The sequence below is a fragment of the Tamandua tetradactyla genome, chromosome 5 (genome assembly GCF_023851605.1).
Source record: "Tamandua tetradactyla isolate mTamTet1 chromosome 5, mTamTet1.pri, whole genome shotgun sequence".
Lineage (NCBI taxonomy): Eukaryota > Metazoa > Chordata > Mammalia > Pilosa > Myrmecophagidae > Tamandua > Tamandua tetradactyla.
In genome coordinates this window covers 102,769,412-102,792,869 of record NC_135331.1, presented here as the reverse complement: position 1 = coordinate 102,792,869, position 23,458 = coordinate 102,769,412, and the positions used below count along the sequence as shown (strand labels likewise).

At 35.1% G+C, this 23,458-nt stretch overlaps 1 protein-coding gene across 6 annotated transcripts in view; it reads left to right on the top strand.

Moving 5' to 3' along the window:
* The window catches only part of SUPT3H (SPT3 homolog, SAGA and STAGA complex component), a 654,143-nt gene that overhangs the window by 319,560 nt on the left and 311,125 nt on the right, over positions 1-23,458 (top strand). For all 6 annotated transcript variants that reach the window (XM_077161959.1, XM_077161961.1, XM_077161962.1 and 3 more), the window contains one exon: positions 3,624-3,708. In XM_077161959.1, coding sequence (XP_077018074.1) covers positions 3,624-3,708 — 85 coding nt within the window. The remainder of the gene's footprint in view (positions 1-3,623; positions 3,709-23,458) is intronic.

Genomic DNA, 23,458 nt, shown 5'->3' with positions numbered 1-23,458 from the left:
CCATCTTATCTTTTTTATTTTATTTGTCAGATCTATATATTCTTTTCCCTCTTTCTCTTTGTATTCTTTAAATTACCCTTGGTGGTACTCTTCAATTCTCTGTGCCCTCCCCCGTGTTTCCCTCTCCTGTGTTTTTTTCAGCCAGCAGAACTCCTTTTAGTATTTCTTGTACGACCAGTCTCTTGTTGAGAAATTCTTTCAGGACTTCTTTGTCTGTGAAAACTTTAATCTCTCCCTCAGTTTTGAAGGACAATTTGGCTGGGTACAGAATTCTTGACTAGATGTCTTTCTCTTTCAGGATCTTGAATATATCATATCACTGCCTTCTTGCTTCCAGGGTGCTAGTTGAGTAGTCTGAACTCAGTCTTACTTGGTTTCCCTTGTATGTAGTGAATGTTTTTATCTTGCCACTTTCAGGATTTTCTGCTGCTTTTCAGCACTTGTCAGACTGATTAGTATGTGTCTTGGAAAAGTCCTATTTGGTTTTATTCTAGTTGGAGTTCATTGGGCTTCTTTGACTTGTGTATTTATGTCCTTTATGAGAATTGGAAAACTTTCCTCCATTATATTCTCAACTATCTTCCTAGCCCTTTACTCCTCTCTTCCCCTTCTGGGACACCATAGATTCTTATATTTGCATGCTTTGTTTTGCCTGTCATTTTCCTAAGCTCTGATTCAGTTTTTTCCATCTTTTTTGCCATTTCTTCTGTCTCTTCATATCTGCTGTTGTCTGCCTCTAGTATGTTCTTTATTTGGTCAACATAGTCTTTAATATCTGTGATATTTGCTATTTTTCTATTTATCCTTTCAAATTCCTCTTTTTGCTCTCCTACTGTCGTCTGGATCTCCTTTATGTCATTTGCTACTACACTTATTAAGAAGAGTTGTATGATCATCTTTGATTAGTTGTTCCAACGGTGGTGTCTCCTCGGGTGTTTTAATTTGGTCGTTAGGCAGAGCTATTTCTGTCTGCATTTTGATATGCTTAGCGATCTTTTGCTGTCTTTGTGGCATGTAAAAATCTTGATTGATTTACTTTGGGTGTTGATTTCTTTCAGTAGCCTAAGGCCTTGTGCTTGCAGGATGGTTGTACAACAGAGAGCAGGGTACAGCATGGAGCATCCTGTCCAGTGATCTGTTTCAGGGCAGGTCTAGGCACAGGTTGGGGATGTTATGCTGATGCTTGTGAACGTGGGAAGCCAGGGAGGATGTAGCTGTGCAGGTGTATTGGTCTGGGGGGCGTAACCCTGGTGTGCACTGTTCTATGGCATGGGGCCCTTTTTGCACATGTATAGAGCTGTGGCAGCAGGTCGGCGTTATGCCTTCATGGACTGGGGACAGATGTGACCTGGCTGTGCATGTCAGCACTTTCTCAGAGCTGGGAAGCATGGCTGAGAGCCATGTGCATGTGTGGTTCTAGGACTGCTGTAAAGTGCAGTTCCAAGGGCTGAATGGTGTCATTGGGGGCCCATGTACATGCATGGGCCTAGGAGTGCCGTAAACTGATGCACAGAGTTCAGGAGGGGCGGGGTAAGGCTGTGTGACGCTGTGGCCAGGGGCAGCCTGGGTATGGAGGTTAGTGCCTGCAGTGTTTATGTGCTGGCAACAGCCTGCAGGGAACAGGGAGAAGGAGGTAGTGCTCGAGAGGGGTGCAGGAGAGGTGGGTTGGGCTGCACTTGGAGTCGGGGTGTTGGATAGGTACATGCACTGGGGGCTGGTGGGGTGGGGACACCTGGAGCGCAGGGAATGGGAATGAGTGACCGGGTGTATGGGGTATGGAGTGAGTTGCCGGTCACAGGGCTGCACTGGTGAGAGTAGCACACCCAAGGAACGCAGCCTGGCTTACTGCCTAGTCCCTGGCTCCTGTGCACTCCCTAGGGCTCCTCACCTCTGCACCAGGCTCCAACTTCCTGCTTCTCAGTTCCTCGGCCTCTGCAACCAGGGTGCCTTGTGAGGTGTAGCTGCAGCATAACATTGATCATAATATTCTGTTATTATCCATGCTGCATTTTGGGCAGTTTCCTCAGAACTGTAGTCCTGAATAATAATTCTATTTTTAGATGCATCTATTCTCTCTTAAATACATTGTTTTTAGATCCTTCCTCATAGTTTTCATTTATATCTGTTTGATGCTTTTTCAAGAATGATGAACCAATTTTGACAGTTGTTTGTTCCTGTGTATACTCCCCCATATATATTTTAACTTCATTTTTGAAAAAGCATGAATCACATAGTTAATATGTATTTTGTTATATGATTATTTCAATTTCTGCAGGCTTTGTGGGTCTCATTCTAAAGCTTATTGATTCTGCTCATTGTCACTCATGGAGACTTGTTTTCTTATGTACATAGTGAGTTTTATTTTAAATTCCTTGATATGTTATCCATGGGAATTCTTTCACATCTTTGTTTAAAATATGTTTTTAAAGGATGATTTGCATTTGTGCCAGGAACCTGTGGGGACTGTCAATATAGAATCACTTCAGTATTTGCATTGATATTTTTTTCAGCTTGTATACATAGGAAGTAAACTGATAACAGTCCTGTATGTGAATTTGTGATTAACAACTCTCAGGGAATAATTTTTTTCTTTTTTTTTTTCTCCCTTCTACTCAGAAGCTTGACTGAAATTTATGTAAAGTTCCTTTTGTTGCCTGGGTATTTTCCTATTTTGCACAATGAAGTGACCACCATCACTGGGTGTCAGGCTTCCTAACTTTCTGTTAGGTTCTTCACAATGACCCCTTTCCCTTTCTTGGGGTCTCAGAATTCTTTCTTATACCTTGAATATTATGCTAGTTGAAATTCAGGATCTGGGCTGTTATGAATAAGTAGATACTGTCAGAATAAATTTTGGCTCTTGTACTCTTACTCTATAGAACTGTATTTTCTTCTCTTACCCGATACCTGTTTTGTCTTCTTGTTACTAGTTAAGACATACTTTAAAAATAAGTGTTAAATATATTTTTGTTTGCATTTTTAGATGTTCTTTATCAGGAAGGTATTCTCTATAAAATATGGTTGACTATACTGGTAGAAATGAAAGTTAGGAATAGGACTTTTAAGATTAGTTTTGCATGGGCAGGCCATGGTGGCACAGCGGCAAGAACACTTGCCTGCCATGCCAGAGGACCCAGGTTCGATTCCCGGTGCCTGCCCATGTAAAAAAAATAAAAAAAAAAAAAAAAGATTAGTTTTGCAATCCACTCTTCATTGTTTGCTAGTATGTGATTGAAGATTATAATTTAAATGGAATTTACATAATTGTTTCTTTAACAATTTTAATTTTGATTACTTCATATGCTTTTTATAACCTTATGGTTACTACTGTCTTCTTGTATTACTAATTTAGATGTGACTGCATGAGTTTCTGGTTGCCAATAGTATGGAGTAGTTGTTAGTATTTTGCATTTTGAAAACAGTAAATGCTCTTTCAATAATGCTACAGGAATCAAGAAATAACATACAAAGCACTGTTCTTTTCTTTGGAATTTATGCTCATGTAGTAGAGAGACATTTTATTTTTATTTTTTTGTTAAGCTGATTCTCATATTAAATATCTTTTGTTTTTTGCATTCTTAATTTAACAATCTTTAATATCGGTGTGTTTAAATTTTTTGTAGGTTTTCTTTAGGTGATGCGAGGAGGCCTCTTCATGAAACAGCAGTTTTGATAGAAGATGTGGTACACACTCAGTTAATTAATCTGGTAAGAACATATATAATCTTAGTTTGTATCTCTCCTCTGCATTCCAACATTTGAAAAGATATTTTTACATGTGTATTCCTTTTTTTTGTCTGTTTTATTGAGGTATAGCATATATATATAATGAAATTCAACAATTTTAAAAGCACATATTTCTATGAGATTGACAACTGAATATAGTTGTGTAAATACCAACACAATCATGATATAGAAAATTTCCATCATCTGAAAAAGTTCCCTTCTGCTCCTTTATAGTCAATCCTCTTATGCTATTCATTGACCTCACTGATATGCTTTCTATCAGAGTAGTTTTTCAGAACTTTTTAAAAAACTTTCTTTTGAGCTAATTTTAGATTAACAGGAAAATTGCAGTTAGTATAGAGAATTCCTATATACCCTTTACCCAGCTTCCTCTAATGTTAGTATTTGCATAACCATAGTACAATGATCAAACCAGAAAATGTGTTGTCTTTTTGTTTCTTTTTCTGAATTGATGCAAATGTTCTAAGAAATGATCATGATGACGAATCTGCAGCTATGTGATGATACTGTGAATTACTGATTATATATGTAGAATGGAATGACCACATATTGGGAATGTTTGTTTCTTTCCTGTGATTTTTTTTTTTAATTAATAAAAATTTTTTTTTTAAAAACCCAGAAAATGAACAATAATATAATACTATTAATTTGAATTTACCTTATTTGAATTTCATCAGTTTTTCAGCTATTTTCCTTTTCTGTTCCAAAATCCTATGTAGTAATACCATATTGCATTTAGTTGTCTTGTCTTTGTGATCTCTTCCTATCTATCTATGGCAGTTCTTTAATCTTTTTCTTTTATGACCTTGACACTTTTGAAAACTATAAAGAATAAAAAACTGTTTATTTTGTAACATGCTCCTTTTTTGGATTGTTATGATGTTTTCTTATGATTAGAATGATGGTATGTACTTTTTAGCAAAATTACCACATGAAGGACCACAGGTATTCCTTCTCATTTTATCATACCAAAGGATTCATGTTCTTAATGTCTTATTATTTGTGATATTAACTTTGATAACTTGGTCAAAATCTTATATGGTTAATTTTTCCCTCTGAAATTATTATGTGTCATTTTGTGTTTAAGAAGTGTCTTGGAAGGATACTTTGTGACCATGCAAATATTGTTTCCCCCAGAATTTCTGTCCATTTTTAGCATCTATCAGTAGAATTTGCCTAAGGAAGTTAATACTGTGGTATTTGCCTAATGATTGTTTCCTTTTTTGCCTTCTACATTTATTTTTGGAATTCTTCTATAAGGAAAAGCTGTCCTGTTTCCCCATTTATGTATTCAGTTTTCTGCGTGTATCTTTGTGGACTAATTGATGTTTAAATTTTATTCTTGGGCTAATTATTCAAATTACCTCTTTTTTTCCTGCTAAAATTGTTCTATTTTACTTGTGTCCTTTCAACAAGTTCCCTTCCTTTTATGAGCATTTCATTACTTTCTGACACCACAAGATGCTCCAGACTCATGTTGTGTTTTCCCTGTTGCAGCCCTGGAATCAAGCATTTCACCGCAGAGCCTGGTTTGTTTTGTTTTCTTTTCTTTTCCTTTTTTTTTTTGAACTGTTGTATTTAGAAACTAAGATTTGGGCACTAAAGTGTGCTCACTGTTTTTGTAATGTATGCATGCTTACTCAGACTATATACATATCTATATTTATTGCTGTATTACCTTATGTATGTGTGTGTGCATTTGTATATATAAACATCATGAGTTCAAACTGAAACTTTCAATTCTAATCCCATTCTATAGAGTTAATTCTTTCATTCCCACTTTGCTTTGCATATTTGTAGCTTCTTACTCAGATAGTAAGAAACCTAGATCTCGTTGTCTGCAATATATTTAAATATTTGTTCTGCCCTAGCATATATGTAAAGTAATTTCAGAATTGTTAATCAATATTGCTATGAGAAACAAATTTAGCAGTGAGACTAATGATTATGTATGTTTCATGTTGTCATTAACCACACAATATTCCGTCAAAACTGTTTTCCAAAAGTTATATGTATGTATTCTGCTCATCCCCATCCTCTTTAGTGTGGCTGTGTTGTATATATGTTGTAATACAATTATGCTCATTTCTTACTGTTTGTATTCAATTTTGGGCCCCACCAATATTGTTGTTGGTTTTGTTTTTTTGTGGGGGAGAGGTATGTGAAACAGTACTATGATTCCAAAAGTCAGAGATATATAAAAAGATACACTCAGCAAAGTGTCAGCCATTCTATCCCATTGTCCCTCCTTAATACCCCTTTCCTGCAAGCCCCCTGAAGTAACTATTCTTTAAAGTTGTTAGTTGATCTTTAGTGTGGGTTTTTTTTTTTGCATAGATGAGAAGATATATGTGTATTTTGTTATACGTTTCTCTTTCTTACACGAAGTATAGCATACTAAAGGTACTCTTGCACTTTGCTTTTGTACTTAACAGTTCCTGTCAATTCATAGAGAGATCTTCCTCAGTCCTTTTCACAGCTGCCTCATTTTGTGGAAGTATTTTGTGGAAGTACCAAATTTGATTCAATAGCTCTCTTATGTGTGGGCAGTTAGATTGTTTCCAGTACTTTGCAAATATTAACAAATGGTGCAATGAATATGTTATGTAAATGTATTTCCATATTTTTCAAAGTGTATCTTAAGGGACAAGTTCTAGAATTGGTGTTAAAGTTTTTGTAAGTATTTCATATTCCCTTTGCCCCCAGAAGGGTTCTACCAAATCCATTCCCACAAGCAAAATATGAGACTACATATTTTAAATTTCTGCTTCTCTGTTGGTGAGTAATTGTATATGTGATTTTTTTCTAATTATGAGTAAATTTAGCATTTTTCATATGTTTAAGGGCCATTTTTGTATCTTTCATGCATGTGAATTGTCTTTTTATACACCTTCCCCATTTCCCCATCAAGACTTAGGTCCTCTGTCCCACAGTTTTGGTATGTGGTGCAAATGTATCCTTTCATGTGTCAGTTGCCTTTTGTCTTTGTTCATGACATTTTTATGCCATGTAGGTTTTTAAACTTTAACATAGTCACATTCATCAGTTGTTCTTTTATTGCATTTAGATTTTGAGTCATAGTTAGAAAGTTTTTCCCCATACCAAATTTAGGGAGGAATGTACCCATGTTTCCTTCTAGTACTTGTGTGATTTTGGTTTTAAAACACATTTAGATCCCTAATCCATTTGTAGTTTACTGTTATTGTGTGAAATATGAGTCTAATTTTGTCTTTTCTGAATGGATACCCAGTTATAGCATCATCATTTATTAAGAAGTCCATCTTTCCATGGTGATTTGAGATGCCCCCTTTATCATATACTAAACTTCCGTATTTAGTGAAGTCTAATTCTGGATTTAAAATTTTATAGATTATTTGTCTATTCATATGCTCGTATTGCATTCTTTAAATTATATAGACTATATAGTATATTTTAATGGCTGTCACAGATAGTATTCCATATAGGTTTTCTTTTTCTATATGTCCAGCTATTATTGTTATTAGAGAAGTTGAACGTTTATGGATAAATTATGCATAAGAAACAGAGCCCCCATATTATACTATCGTATTATTGACACCTTGGATTAGTGTGGTACCTTTGTTACAATTGGTGAAATAACATTTTTGTAATTGTACTATTAACTGTAGTCCATAGGTTACTTTAGGGTTTACTGTTTATGTTTCACAATCCTCTGTTTATTTTTAATTTTTTATCTAGTAATGTATATATATATATATATATATATATATATATATATATATATATATATATAAAACCTAAAATTTGCCTTTCACCCATATTCAAATGAATAATTCAGTAGTCCCAGCTAATCTTGCATGTTTATGTTTCCATTTTAAACTTGTACCAAATTGTCTACCTCCATAAAATAGCTTGTTTGGATTTTTTATTGGTATTGCACTGAATTTATAAATTAATATCAGGAAAATTGCATCTTTAGAGCTTTGAGTCATTCTATCAAAGAATAGAGGATACCTTTACATTTGTTCAAGACCACTTTTCATATCTTTCAGGAGTGTTTAAATATTTTCCTTTTACAGACTTTATACATTTCTTGTTAAATTTACTCCTGAGTATATAATGTATCTTCATTGCTATGTAAACAGGGTTTCTCTATGTGCCAGTTTGAAAAGATATATGTACCCTAGAAAAGCCATGTTTTAATCCTAATCCTGTTTTGTAAAGGCAGCCATTTGTTCTAATCCCTATTCAGTACTGTACATTGGAGACTTTAATTAGATTATATCCCTGGAGATGTGACTCAATCAAAAGTGGTTGTCATTCTAGTGGGTCTTGATTAGCTTACATTGGAATCCTATAAAAGAGGAAACATTTTGGAGAAAGAGGGAGAATCTGAGAAAGCAGAGAATGCCACAGCACCATGAAGCAAAGAGTCTACTATCTAGCAACTTTTGGAGATGAAGGAAAATATCTCCTGGGGAACTGGAGTGGAAGGTAGCAGATGATGCCATGTTCGCCATGTGCCTTTTCAAATCAGAGAGATACTCTGACCATGTTTGCCATGTGCCTTTCCACTTGAGAGAGACATCCTAAACATCACTGGCCTTCTTGAATCAAGGTATCTTTCCCTGGATGTCTTAGATTGGACATTTCTATAGACTTGCTTTAATTGGGACATTTTCCTGGCCTAAAAACTGATAACTTGCAACTTATTAAATTCCCCTTTTTAAAAGCCAGTCCATTTCTGGTATATTGTATTTTGGCAGCTAACAAAAACTATTCTTATATCCATCACTTATGGTTTATGCATATGGAATGATTATTCTTATATATTAATTTTATATCTTACTACTTTCCTGAATTCTTTTATTGTTTGAGATAGTTTTATTATAGCTTCTTGGGGTTTGCAGTTATATTGTTATATTTACAACTAGAGATAGTTTTACTTCTTTACCCATGCTTATTCCTCTCATTGATTTATTTTGTATAATTGCACTGTTTAAATACCTCTGGTACAATGCTGAAAGGTAGTGAATATAATGACCATCTCTCTCTTATTTCTGATCTTAGTTTAAGTACCTCCAATGATGCTCTACTAAATCAGATACTCCTTTATGACTAGTGTGTGCAGTGTATGTGCACATGTGTATATTTTATCATGTAAAAGAAAATATCCCTCAGGGAATTGTTCTGGAAAGGTGGAATAATCATAATGCAACTATATAAAACCTAGATAGAATGCATGGAGCAGCTATTTGAGGATTCTGAGATGTAAATAGGTGCCGCTGGATTGGAGCAGAAGACCAGAATTTAAAGTACCACTGAACCACTACTGAAATTACTAAGTTTTTAGCCTTGGGTATCCCCTCATCTGATGCAGTGCAGCCTGAAGCCCAGAAGTAGATGTCAGCATGAGTAAAGAAAGCACCAGGAACAGCCCTCAGTTCTAGGCCTAGGAATGGGAAAAGGAACTTTTAGCTCTCAGAGTTGGTGAAATTCCCCTCATTGTTCTTTTTTTTCCCCTGTCCCTTCTTTCATACCCCAACTCCCTTAGTGTCAGGATTGGGCAATAATGGAACAGAAGCTATAGAAACCAAAACTCTGAGGAAGGGAAACTTCCTCTCTGAATAGTAGAACTGTGATCCCAAGAGAGGCTGATGGCAAACCTTTGTTGCTTTAAAAAAAAAACAAATCTCCCTGCCCCACCACACCCTCCATAACACTACTGCCTAGCCTTGGATGCAAACAAAATTGTGGAAGCATAATACATAATCAATGTTATGTCTAGGACATCAAAAAAGGAAGCCCCAGAGAACTAGCAATTATTGGGAGAACATGGAGTCAGAGGAATTTGGGAATGAACCTCATAAACTTGTTTAGGAATTCTTGTGCTTACCACTGGCTTCTATTGGGTGGATTTGATTGTATTCACTATATCAAATACTTGGAGAAATAAAACAATAGATAGTTCAGTACTAAGGTCCTAGATTGACCATTTATCAGGAAGGACAGGTCATAATAGTGCTGCAAAGTCTTTAAAAATTAAGCTGACATTGGAACCACAGCCCTTAGAAGGCAGATTAGAACTTGTGGCCTCTGATTTTCTTATAATATCTTTTAATACCTAACAGGGTTGATTACCTCCTAAAATAAAAAGATTAACATTTTTCAATAGAATTTAAACATGGCTCAGAGGCTTATAACATCACATTAAAACTCATAATATCATATAAAAATGTCCAGGATCCAATCTAAAATAACCATGAAAGCTTCATAGTTTCATGGTGGAAAAGACAACCAGATAAAACTGACATAATACACAAAATAGAATTATCTGACAGTGACTTTAAAGCAGCTATCAGACAAATTCTCCAGCAGGCAATGATGTTCACTCTTGAAAAAATGGAAAGATAGAAACTCCCAGCAAAGATATAGATGATATATAGAAGAACCAAGTAGATTTTTTAGTAACTGAAATTAAAAATTGCTCAGGATGGGCTTATTAGGAGATTGGAAGTGAACTTGAAAATATATCAATGGAAATTACCCAACAGGTTGAAAAATAAAATTAATAGAGCCTCAGTAATCTGAAAGACAAGTAAAAGAAGAGACATTCATGTTCTTAAAAGTACCATACCAGAAGGAGAAGTGAAATAATGAAGTGCTGAAAAAGTATTTAAATAAATAATGACTAAAAATTTCCCAAATTAAGTTTATAGATTAAAGAGCGACATCCAAACAGCACAACCCCCCTCCCCGCCCCCAAATGTATGTTCAGACGGCTGAGCTCTAAGGATATAATATAAATCTTAAAAACGGCCAGGAAAAAGTGTATTATCACAGGGGAAAAATGATTTGAAAGAGCAGATTTCTCATCAGAAAATGAAGACTAGAAGGAAATAAACATTTTGAAGTGCTGGAGATAAAAGAAACTGGAATTCTTTTTCAATTGAATAGATCATGAATGAATGTACATGAACTAAGGAAAACTAAGGTAATTTATAGCCAAAAGACATGCTCTAAAATGAATACATTAATAAAGGAAGATCTTGAGATAGACTGGAAATAATACCAGATGAACATTTGGAACATCAAGACTAAATGGAACAATAGAAGTAGTAAATAAATATTTGTGCTTATATAATAGTCTCTCTTCCTACTCTTTAGTTCTCTGAATTATTTTAATGGTTGAAAGCAAAATGTATAAAATTTTCTAATGGGGTCTTTCAATATTTGTAGGAATAATATTTAAGAGAACTCTAGCATAAGGGGTTAGGATAAATGGACTCATGCTGCTAAGATTTCTTGATTCCAATTGAAATGATTAAATATTGTTTCTGTATAGACTATTGAAAGCTAAATATGTGTTTTATGGTTTGGAGCACAACCACAAAAAACCTTATATAGAAATATATTCAAAATCACACAAAAAACTTAAAGTGTAATAGTAAAAAAAAATTCAGGAAATATTGTGGGTCTTTATTGATAATAAGAGAGCCTCTTACTATAATATATGCTTACCTCTCCTAACCCAGTTAATATCTAATGGAGCATTTAAATCCCTATGTGCGATATTAACCCCTGATCAAATCTAATTAAATATAAAGTTCTGTGAGAAAGCTTGTTAGATGAAGGTCTTACTTTGTTTTTTGTTATTTTTTTTAAAATATACATGGGCAGGCACCGGGAATCGAACCCAGGTCCTCTGGCCTGGCAGGCAAGCATTCTTGCCTGCTGAGCCACCGTGGCCCGCCCTGAAGGTCTTACTTTGTATTCTCTACCATATCCAAGTTTATGTCAATGTTTGAATTCTTCAGAGAAATTAAGAATAAAAGAGAAAATTTTTTTTTAGATGTTGGTACTTCCTAACCATAGAATATTATTATACAACTATTATAAATTATGTCTCTGTGTTTTTTTATATACTCTCCATTTCTCTTGTAATTCTTTATCTATTAATTAAAGCCAAATTTCCTTAAATTATTTGAATTTACTTATAATAGCTTCTTTGAAATCTTTTCTAAATTCAACATCTAGAACATCTTAGAATCCATTTTTACTGCCTTTTTTTGCACAGTAAATATCATCCTATGGTTTCTTTACATGTCTTCTAATTTTTTACTTAAAGTAGAAATTGTTGAAAGTGTTCTATAACCACTCTTTTAAATTATTTTGTTGCTTCTGTTCTAGTTGATAGATAACTTGCCTGGATTAAAATGCAGACTTTTTCTCTCCCATATTTTACAGCAATTGATGTCTTCTCTTAGTTCTCATAACTTCCTTTGCTCACCGTCTCCAATTCTTCTCTGAAGTCTGTGCATTTTGGTATATGTTCAGACTCTGAGCCCTTTAGAGGAAAGAAAACACAATAGGAAGTTGATTTTTAAAATGCTCTCACTTCTTTTCTGTGGAATATTATGCTGCCATTACAAATCATGTTGATTTAAATTTTTTAAATTTTATCTTTGCATTTTAAATTAAATTTTGAAATTATATACATTAAAATATCCAGGGGTATGTTGGTGTTCATATCTATGTGTTTTGACAAATGCATAGAATCTTAAAATCACCAATGAAGTTAAGATTCACATCAGTTCCATCACCTCCCCCCAAATTCCCCATTCTGCCCATTTATAGCCAAACCCTTGCCCACTCCAAACCATCCATCCCATGGAGCCCTCATTTGTTTCTCTTGGAGCTCTTTTGGCTGCACTTGGTAAATAGTTCCTGGATTTGTGCTGCCTTTAAGAAATCTAGGCTAGGCACTGTGAATGGAAAGTAAAAGCCATGAAACAAACTCCCATATTTTTGTACTTTTAAGCTCTGGTTTCTTTCACCAGTCTGCCTGCTATTATTTGTTAATCAGAATCCTGGGATAATTACATCATGCTTTATTTCCAGGATTTTTAGTTAAATTCAGTGGGAGAGGCAAGGGGTATGTGCTTTGTCCTTCTTAATGGCTATTGTATTTTAATCATTTTCTAGACATTGCTTGATCACCTGGGTCAGTTAATCCACTTTCTACTTTTTTTCTTTCCTTTTTTTTTAACCCCACTTTACATCAGAAACAGGATGCATTTTTAATAGCATATTTATTTCACAGTGTTATCTAAAAATTCCTATTTCTGATATTAATATCATGTAAAAATACATTGATTCCAAGCAGAAGTACATTTCACAATAATGTGAACTTGTTTGATAATTTCAGATTTAACTTCTGAATTAAAATAGAAATTGCTTATATAGATATCTTTGGTTGTAGTTTACTTATATTCTTGAAGCTTATACATCTTTTTCTCCTAGTTTAAACACATATATCAGGGCCTGTTTTTCTAATTTTTGTATTTTGCAATTTAATTATATTTATTTATTGTTTCAAATAACCATATTATATTTTGATTCACTTTTTAATATCTGATTGCAACTTAAACATGCCTAAAGCTATTATATGTAATTGAGACCTTAGGCATTATTATTAATAAAGCTGTGGTGTTTTCTTTGTCATAATGTCATTTTAGACACAGTTCCCATTGTATCTCAGTATATTTGCTACATGTGTGTTGTTTTTGGTTTGTTTTGCTATGAGGAAATTTCTTTTGATTAAACATATAATTCATGCAAAATTTAAAATAATATGTAAATGACTCTCAGGTGTCCTTTACACATGAAAGTTATATTTTTAAAAATTTTTCTAAAAACCAAAGTATAAATGAAACCATCTAGTTTCCAGAATGCTGGTTACTGTTCTGAACTACTTGCTGCTCTTAATGAATCCATAGGCATTTTGTATTTAATTCATTTTTCTTTATTCATTCAGCAAACCATTATTGAGTGACACTAATTAGAGGTATGAAACTAGCAATACAAAGATGAATAAAAACTGTGTTTACCCTTGAAGAATTAATACTTTTTTCAAGAATGCAGACACACAGGTAATAATTAAACATTGAGATTTGGGATGTTAGAAGAGGTACCTACCCTAGCCTGAACTTACTTTATCTTTATACACTTGTCTATATAAAAACATCTGTTAAAGTGACCTCATCAACATGGCAATGTAAACCATCCCCTGGAAAAGTCTCCCCTCAGAATCAACTAATAAAAAGACAGTTCCCCCAAAAATAAAAATAAAATAAAGGGCTGGAAATGATGGTGCAGTGGCAGAGTTCTTGCCTGCTGTGCCAGAGACCTGGGTTTAATTCCCAGTGCATGCCCATATAAGTAAGTAAGTAAATAAATAAATAAGTAAATAAATAAAAGACAGTTCCCTCTTGGTTAGAATTCTAGAGTATGATAGAGACTGAAGAAGGATTCCATAAATGCTGAATTGAAGAAAATTCGAATTAATCTCCAAGATCAGGTAGTAGATTTCTCTCTTAGAACTTCCCATCTGAACCCCTCCCTCTTGCTTGCTACTGCACAGCTTGGGAGTCACACTGAGACAGTATAGCCAGGGTCGCTCATGCTGCAGATGCACTATAAAGAACCATTCACAACAGTGAGTTAGAATCCCATGCATATCAGACACAGGGACCCAAGACCACAGAGACCCAGACAGAAACACAAGTGGCTAAGGTGTGCTGCATTCAAAAGGGTTCCCAAGGGGAAAAAAAAGAGAGAAACAGAGACTGCGTCAGAACTGTTGGCATAATATGTGCATATCAGTCCAGTGTCTGTTGGCTGGACCACCTAAATGCGAAATAAACCTTTCTGGATTGACCCATCTCTCTGGATTTATCCTGTCTAGGTTCCTGGGTCAGGATGCCCTAACAGGGAAGAAACCAGAGACAGAAAAGCCTCACAACAACAACAAAAAAAGAGGGTGGGGTGGGACCGAGGGACTGAACTGCTTTAAGACAGGACAGATCCCAGAACTAAAAAGTGTAAGAAAAAGGGAGGTACTGACTGAGGGAGGGAGTTGAATTGAAAGAAGTTATAGGAGCTGGGTAAAAAATTCTGCACAAGAACAAACAGAACTAAGATTCCTGAAGAAGGAACAGAAGAAAGGAAGCTTTCTTCTGGAGGTAAAATTATTGTAGAAGAAGTGTGATGTTAAAAATTATACGACATATACAGGGCCAGGATCATACAGAGAAAAACTGAGAAAACTTAAACAAACATGGGCTATTCTTTAGGTCTAGAATAAAGTGGGCCAAGCGTCAAAGAAGAGCCTTAACACAAAGCTATTCGGCAATAAAGCTCTAGACGAAAGGGCGAAACTGGCTTTCAGAGTTAACACATCAAATTAATCAAATATTAAGATATCAGCAAAATATTATGATCCATACTAAGAAACAAGGGATATCCAAGGGAACAAATTAAAAGTACAGAGGAATCACATGAGGAACAACTAATGAAAAGTTGAAGATAATGGGAAATATGTATATGGAGCTACAGTATATTAAAGCAATGTATGAATAGAATAAAGAACTTTCAAGTTTAAAAAGAAATATAGCAGAAATTTGGGGGATGAAAGGCACAATAATGGCTATTAAACATACGCTAGAGGCATACACCAGCAGATTTGAACATGCGGAAGAAAGAATCGGAAATAGAAGGCAGGACAATCAAAATCATGTCAGAAAAACAGAGAAAAGAATAGAAAAACTTAAGCAGTGTCTCAGGGATTTGAGTGAGCATGAAGTGTACAAACATATGCATCATGAGAGGCCCAGAAAGAGAAGAGAAATCAAAAAGGACAGAAAGCATATTTAAGGAATTAATGGCTGAAAATTTCCCAACTCTTATGGGAGACAGAAATATACACATCCAAGAAGCACAACATAGTCCAAACAGAATAAACTCGAATAGATCCACTCTGAAACACATACTAATCAGAATGTCAAATGCTAAAGATAAAGAGAGAATTCTGAAAGCAGCAAAAGAAAAGTAATTCATTGTATATGGGTGCCTTAATTAGACTGAAAGCTGATTTCTCATCAAAACCCATGAAGGTGAGAGGGCATGACGTATTTCAGGTACTGAATCAGAAAAATTGCCCCAATTTTTTATCTGGCAAAACTTTCCTCAAATATGAGGGATAGTTTAAAATAATCACAAATAAGCAGAAACTGAGGGAGTTTGTCAACAAAAGACCTGTTCTACAAGAAGTAAGTACTAACTAAATGGAGTTCTTCAGGTTGAAAGGAAAATAGAGGCAGTGACTTGGAGTATTCTGAAGAAATTAAGATTTTCAGTAAAGGTAACTAAAAGGGAAATGCAAAACCCAATGGTACTTTATCCTCGGTACAGAAGTCTACTATTTAATTCCAATAAAAATCAGAATACAATTATAGAAGAAAAAGAAAAACTCATATTTCCTGGTAATGGACTCATAAGGTATAGATGTAATGTGGGACAAAACAAACAAGCAAACATAAAGGGGGAAACAGAGGGATATGGGAAAGAGAACATGAATGCTTTGGAAGCTAAGTTGATATCTTTTCAAATTACTAGGTTATAGATGTAGGCTGTGTAATGCAAACCATAGAGTAATCACAAAGAAAGGATTTCAAAAACATACGGAAATGAGTAAAGCATCAATCAGACACATCACAAAGATCAACTATACAGAAAAAGGAGGTTGCAATAAAGGAAAAAGTCAAATAAAAGATGTGATATATAAAAGCTAAAGGACAATATGGCTGAAGTAAGTATTGCGTTTATAGTGATAACACGAGTGTTAATGGATTAAACTTTCAATCAAAAGACACTGATTGGCAGAAAAGATTTAAAAACAAAAAGGCATAGTCCAATTATATGTTGTTTACAAGAAACTCTCCTTAAACCCAAAGACATAGATTGGAAGTGAGAGGATGAACAAAGATATTCCATGCAAATAGTAGCCAACACAGAGTTGGAATACCTATGCTAGTATCAGACAAAACAAACTTTAAGTGGAACACTGTTAAAGAGACAAAGAAGGATACTATATGTTAATAAATTTACAATCTAAAAAGAAGAAATAATCATAAATATTTATGCACCTAACCATGGTGCCCTAAAATATATGCAGCAAAAACTGGTAAACCTGAAGGGAGAAAACAGATACGTCTACAATAATAGTTGGAAACTTCAATATGCTACTTTGATCAGCAGATAGAACATCTAGACAAAAGATCAATAAGAAAACAGAGTGCTAGACTTATCTGTCATATACATAACATTGCACTCAAAAACTGAAGGATATACATTCTTCTCAAGTGCATATGTATCATTCTCTAGGATTAACCATATGTTGGGGCACAAAACAAGTCTCAATAAATTTAAAAAGATTGAAATTATACACACCATCTTCTCTGACAGTATGAATGAAGCTAGAAATCAATAACAGGCAGGAACTGGAAAATCCACTAACATGGAAGCTAAACAGCATACTCTTAAACAGTCGGAGGGTTAAAGAAAAAATTACAATGGAAATCACTATCTTGAGATAAATGAAATTGAGAATATAACATCAAAATGTATGGGATAAAGTGATAGCATTAAATGCTTATGTTACTAAAGAATAAAGTGAGAAAGTGGTAACATCAGAGACCTAACGTCACACTTGGAATAACTAGAAAAACAATAAACAAATCCCAAAGCAAACAGAAGGAAATTGAGAATGATAAAATAATAGGAAGCATTACTAAACCCAAGAGTTGGTAGTTTCAAGAGATCAATAAAACTGGCAAACCTTTGTCTGGACTGTCAAAGATAAAAAGAGAGAAGACACAAATAAGTAAAATCCTAAATGAGAGGGTAGACATTTCTACTAACCCCACAGAAATAAATAAAAGGATCATGAGATGGTATATGAACCACTGTTTGCTAACAAATTAGACAACTTAGGTTAAATGGCCAAATTCCTAGAAACACATGAGCAAACTGCATTGTAGAAAAAGTAAATGATCTCATCAGAACAATTACAAGTAAAGAGATTGAACCAGTCATCACTGGGGGAGACTTCTGGCAAGATGGTAGAGTAGGAAGGGCTGAGTTCACTCTGGCACTGTGTGTGATAGAAAAATGATTTTGGAACGGTGGTTCTATGGTGCAAATGATCATGGAGGGTCTTCTACCCTGATAGGGAGACCCTGGGCGAAAAGAAAAAAAAAAAAACAGAAACTGGGATGGAGAGAACAGGGTGAATGTGCTCTGTCACGACTCTGCCTCCAGAGATGGGTTGGAAAAATTTGCCTTTTAGCTTCATAGCTAGAGTATCTGTGATGAACTTGGAAGAGAACAGATAGGCTTTTCCTATGCATAGACTCCTCTCAGTCAAGGTAAGGTGCCTACTCATTGTCCTTGTGACATCTTGCTGTGGTGCCTGGTTTTTTATTGACAAGGATGGGGTGACCCTTCCCCCGGGAGTGGGAATATGGAATGTGCCGGTCCAACATCCAGTCAGCAAAAGAAACCTGTTTAGGTCCTGGTGCTGCTCCCGTCCCCCCACAGTGGCCTTGAAGACCACAGGTGTGTGCAGATGGAGAAGTAACGCTAAGTAGGCAGGATGAGCTGAGCACTGTGACTGCCCTCCAGCCATTTCCAGGCTGGTTGTGTGCAGGTGAAGCTGAAATACCCAGTTCCACAGCCTGGCATCATCCCCGGGGCCGAAATCGGGGCCACTAGATACATTGGCCACACAGTAGAAGTGTTTGTTAAGTTGCGTGCCGCTTATCTCCCAGCCCCAGAGTTGGTAGATTTTGGTTCATGCCAGGTTCAGAGGCTCTGGCTGGGGTCCTGTGGGGTTTTCACTTGATTCAACTAGACCCTACAGTCGGGGTGAGGGGGTCGTAAGGGGCAAGAGGACTCATGAGCGCCATCTGCTGGGGAGAAGGGGAAACTCCACTCTGACAAATTGAGTATCTGCCTAGTTCTCAAACAAAGCCCTAACTAGAATTCTAACCCACCCTTGAGATTAGGGTCTTGGTCTCCCAGGGAAAGACTGACAAACTAAATCCAAAAGGGGACCTTCAAGGCTAATAGAAGTAGATACAAAATCTCAGATGAGGGAAGGAAGTAAATCTGAAATAACCTAATAAGGTTATTTATTAATGTCTTAATTTTTAAAGACATTAAAATGCCCTGTCCAAACACAAGACCATAAAGCATATGAAGGACCAGGCAAATAATGCTCAGCCAAATGACCAAATTAAATAACCTGAGGGGACACAGAATTTGGAACTGCTGATTAAACTTGTTCAGAATGATGTCAAAGACATCAAGAAAACATTGGAGGAGCATAAAGAAGAGGCAGATATGGCCCAGCCAAATGACCAAATTAAATAATGCAAGGGAACTCAGAATTTGGAACAACTATTTAAGGTTGTTCATGATGATATAAAGAATATCAAGAAGACACTAGAAATCCATAAAGAAGAATTTGAAAGAAAAGAAAAATATCAGACATCATAGAGATGAAAGATAATGCAGACCAAATTAAAAGCATGTTTAAGATTCACAACAGTGGATTTCAAGAGGCAGTAGAAAGAATAAGCAAATTAGAAGATAGGACAGATGAAATTAAACATTCAAAGAACAAATGGCAAGAAAGTTGAAAAAAATGCAACCTGATCTCAGAGAAATATTAGAGAAACTGAAGCATACAAACATAAGGATTATTTGGTGTCCCAGATGGAGAAGAATAAAGGGGTAGGAAGGCTAGTTGAAGATATAATGGGGGAAAACTTCTCAACTGTTAGGAAAGACATAAATATCCAAACCAAACAAGCCAGCGAATCCTAAGTAGAATAAATCCAAATAGGCTTACTCCAAGACATATACTTACCAGAATGTCAAATCGTAGAAAAGAAGCTAAAAGTCATGAAAGCAGCAAGAGAAAAGAGATTTATTACATATAAGGGAAACTATGTAAGACTGAGCTTAGACTACTCAACAGGCACCATGGAGGTGAGAAGGCAAAGGTATGATATATTTAAGATTCTGAACAAAAAAGACTTCCAGCCAAGAATTCTATATCCTGCCAAGTTGTCCTGCAAAATTGAGGGAGAGATTAAAATCTTCACAAATAAACAATGGCTGTGAGAATTTGCCAACAAGAGACCTGACTTACAAGAAATATTAAAGGGAGCTCTGTCGACAGAAAAGACTAGAGAGGGAGGTGTGGAGGAGGGTACAGAATTGAAGAGTATTAACAAGAGTAACTTTAAGGATAAAAAGAGAGGGAAAAGAATATATAGATCTAACAAATAAAAACTGTAGGATAAGATGCTAAACCCAAAAACTGCTTTTATGGAATAATTTTGAATGTTTGTGGACTGAACTCGCTAATTAAAAGACAGATTGACAGAACATGTTAAATAATGTGATCTATCTATATGCTGTTCACAAGAGACTTATCTTAGATGCTAGGATACAGATAGATTGAAAGTGAAAGGATGGAAATAGATGTTCTGTGCAAGCTGTAATCAGAAGAAAGCACAAGGAGCTATAGTAATATTGAAAATACTTATTTTAAATATTATATCACAAGATAAGATTTTCATGTTAATTGTGAAAACATTTGTATCTTTATATTTTCCTGAAATCAAAAACTTGAAAATGTTCAGTAACATAGATCATTACTGTAGCAAAAGTTGATATTTCTGATAATTTTCTACTTGATATTTTGAGAATGTACACAGTTTTGATGGCTAAGATAATGATGATTGTGTTTAATATTTAGAATTAAGGAAACTCTGGTATCTTTATCTGTAGATTTTTTTTCCTTGTTTGCCTTACTTTAAAATTGGTTTATGAAACTTATAGTACAAACCCAGACTTTACAATGGTTATATTTTATTTAATATGCATATGGGTAAGCTAACCAAGATACCCATTTTGGGTGGTTAGATTTTCATATGTTAATTGTGAAAACATTTGTATCTTTATATTTCAAGTTTTTTAAATTAAAAAAACTTGAAAATGTTCAGTAACATAGGTCATTACTACAGCAAAGTTGATATTTGTAATAACTTTCTACTTGATATTTTGAGAATGTTCAATTTTGAAAGCTGTACCAGTTTGAAAATGTTATATACCCCAGAAAAGCCATATTTTCATCTTGATCCAACCTTGTGGGAGCTGCCATTTCTCCACAGACACATGGCACAACCAGTTGTGGGTGTAATCTCTTGATTAGAGGGAGATGTGATTCCGCCCATTCAAGGTGGGTCTTATTTAGTTTACTGGAGTCCTTTAAAAGAGGAAACATTTTAAAGAAACCTCAGAGCCAGTGCAGATGCTCGGAGAACAGATGTGACAGAGCTCATACAAGCCAGAAACGTTTGGAGATGCAGAAAGATAACGTCCCTGAGAAGCCAGGAGAGAAAGCTAGCAGACATTGCCATGTGCCTACCCAGTTGACAGAGGTGTTCCAGACAGCATCAGCCTTTCTTGAGTAAAGGTAACCGCCTGTTGGTGCCTTATCTGGTACATTTTCACAGCCTTCAAGCTGATAACTTGTCATGTATTAAATTCCCTTTTTAAAAGTTTTTCCATTTCTGGTATATTTAATTCCAACAGCTTAACAAACCAGTACAAAAGCAAATCAATTGATATTTAAGTTAGCGTTTAATCTTTAGAATTTAAGAAGCTCTGATATCTGTATTTACGTTTTTTTCCTTAATTTTAAATTGGTTAGTGAAACTTACTATAAAACACAGGCATTTATAAAAACACCACCACCACCAAAAAAAACCTCCCAACAAAGAAAAGCCCAGGACCAGATAGATGGCTTCACTGATGAATTTTATCAAACATTCCAAGAAGAACTAATACCAGTCCTGCTCAAACTGTTTCAAAAAATTGAACAGGAGAGAACACTACCTAACTCATTTTGTCAGACCTTTATCACGCTAATACCAAAGCCAGATAATAAAACAACAAGAAAATTTACAGACCAGTTTCTCTTATGAATATGGATTTTAAAAATCCTCAACAAAATACTTGGAAATTGAATCCAACAGTATGTCAAAAGAATTATATACTGTGATCAAGTTTGTTTTATCCTAGATATTTGAGGTTGTTTCAACGTTATTATCAATTATCAGCAATTATATCAATTTGATAAAATAACTTTGAATGAATGGGGAAAAATAAATCATAATCTCAGTTGACCCAGAAAGGGCATTTGACAAAATCCAGCATCTTTTCTTGATAAAAAAAAATGTAGATAAATAGGAATAGAAGGAAACTTCCTCACCATGATAAAGAGCGTATATGAAGAACTCACAGCTAACATAATACTCAATGGTGAAAGACTGAAAGGTTTTCCTGTAAGATCTGCAACAAGGTGAGGATGCCCACTGTCAGTACTGTTGTTCAGCATTGTACTGGAAGTTCTATTAGAGAAGTTAGGCAAAAATAAGTAAATAAATAAATAAAAGTCATCCAAATTGCAAAGGAAAAAGTAAAACTTTCACTATTTGCAAATGACATGATCTTATATGCAGAAAGTCCTGAAACTACAAAAAAGCTACTGGAGCCAATAAATGAATTCAATGAAGTGGCTGGGTACAGGATCAACATGCAAAAATCTGTATGTTTCTATATGTTAGTAATGAGCAATCTAAGGTGAAAATCAAGAATAAAACTCCACTTACAATCCCAGCTATGCTGGTTTGAAGCTATTGTGTACCCCAGAAAAGCTGTGTTCTTTAATCCTCAGTCAGTATATTGCTGGGTAGGATCTTTTTTTTATTGTTTCCATGGAGATGTGACCCACCCATTCAGGGTTGCTCATGGCAGCCCTTTAAGAGGAACCATTTTGGTAAAAAAGCTTTAGTGCCAACAGAACCCACACAGCCAGAGACCTTTGGAGATGCAGAAGGAAAACGTTCCTGGGGAAGCCTTATGAAATTAGGAGAGAAAACTATCAGACATCACTATGTCTTCCCAGCTGAGAGAGTAACCCCAAGTCTTTGATACTTTCTTTGGAGTTAAGGTATCTTTTTCTGGATGCCTTAATTTGGACATTTCTATGGTCTTTGAACTATAAACTTGCAACTTAATAAATTCCCTTTGTAAAAGCTGTTCTATTTCTAGTATATTGCATTCCAGCAACTTTAGCAAACTAAAACACCAACTAAAAAAATCAAATATATTTAACCAAAGATGTAAAGGACTTATACAGAAAACTACAAAAATTTGCTAAAAGAAATCAAAGAAGATCTAAATAAATGGATTGGAATACTAAATATTGTTAAGAAGTCAATTCTACCCAAACTAATTCTACAGGTTCGATGTTATCCCAATCAGAATTCCAACAGCCTACTTTATAGAAATGGAAAATCCAGCGATCAGATTTATTTGGAAGGGTAAAGGGTTTTGAATAGCTAAACTGGCTTGAAAAAGAACAAAATCGGGGGACTCACGCTTCCTCATTTTCAAACTTTATTACAAAGCTACAGTGGTCAAAACAACCTGGTACTAGCACAAGGACAGATAAATAGACCAGTGGAATAGAATTGAGAGTTCAGAAACAGACCCTCACTTTTATGGCCAGGTAATCTTTGACAAGGCTGCTAAGTCCACTCAATTATTAAAGAATAATCTCTTCAACAAATGATACCAGAGACCTGGGTCTCCATTTGTAAAAGAATGAATCAGGACTCCTATCTCATACCATATAAAAAATAAACTAAAAATGAATCAAAAACCTAAATATAAGAACCAAGACTATAGGGAAGCATCTTCAAGATCTTGTGGTATGCAATGATTTCTTGGAGTTTACACCCAAAGTGCAAGC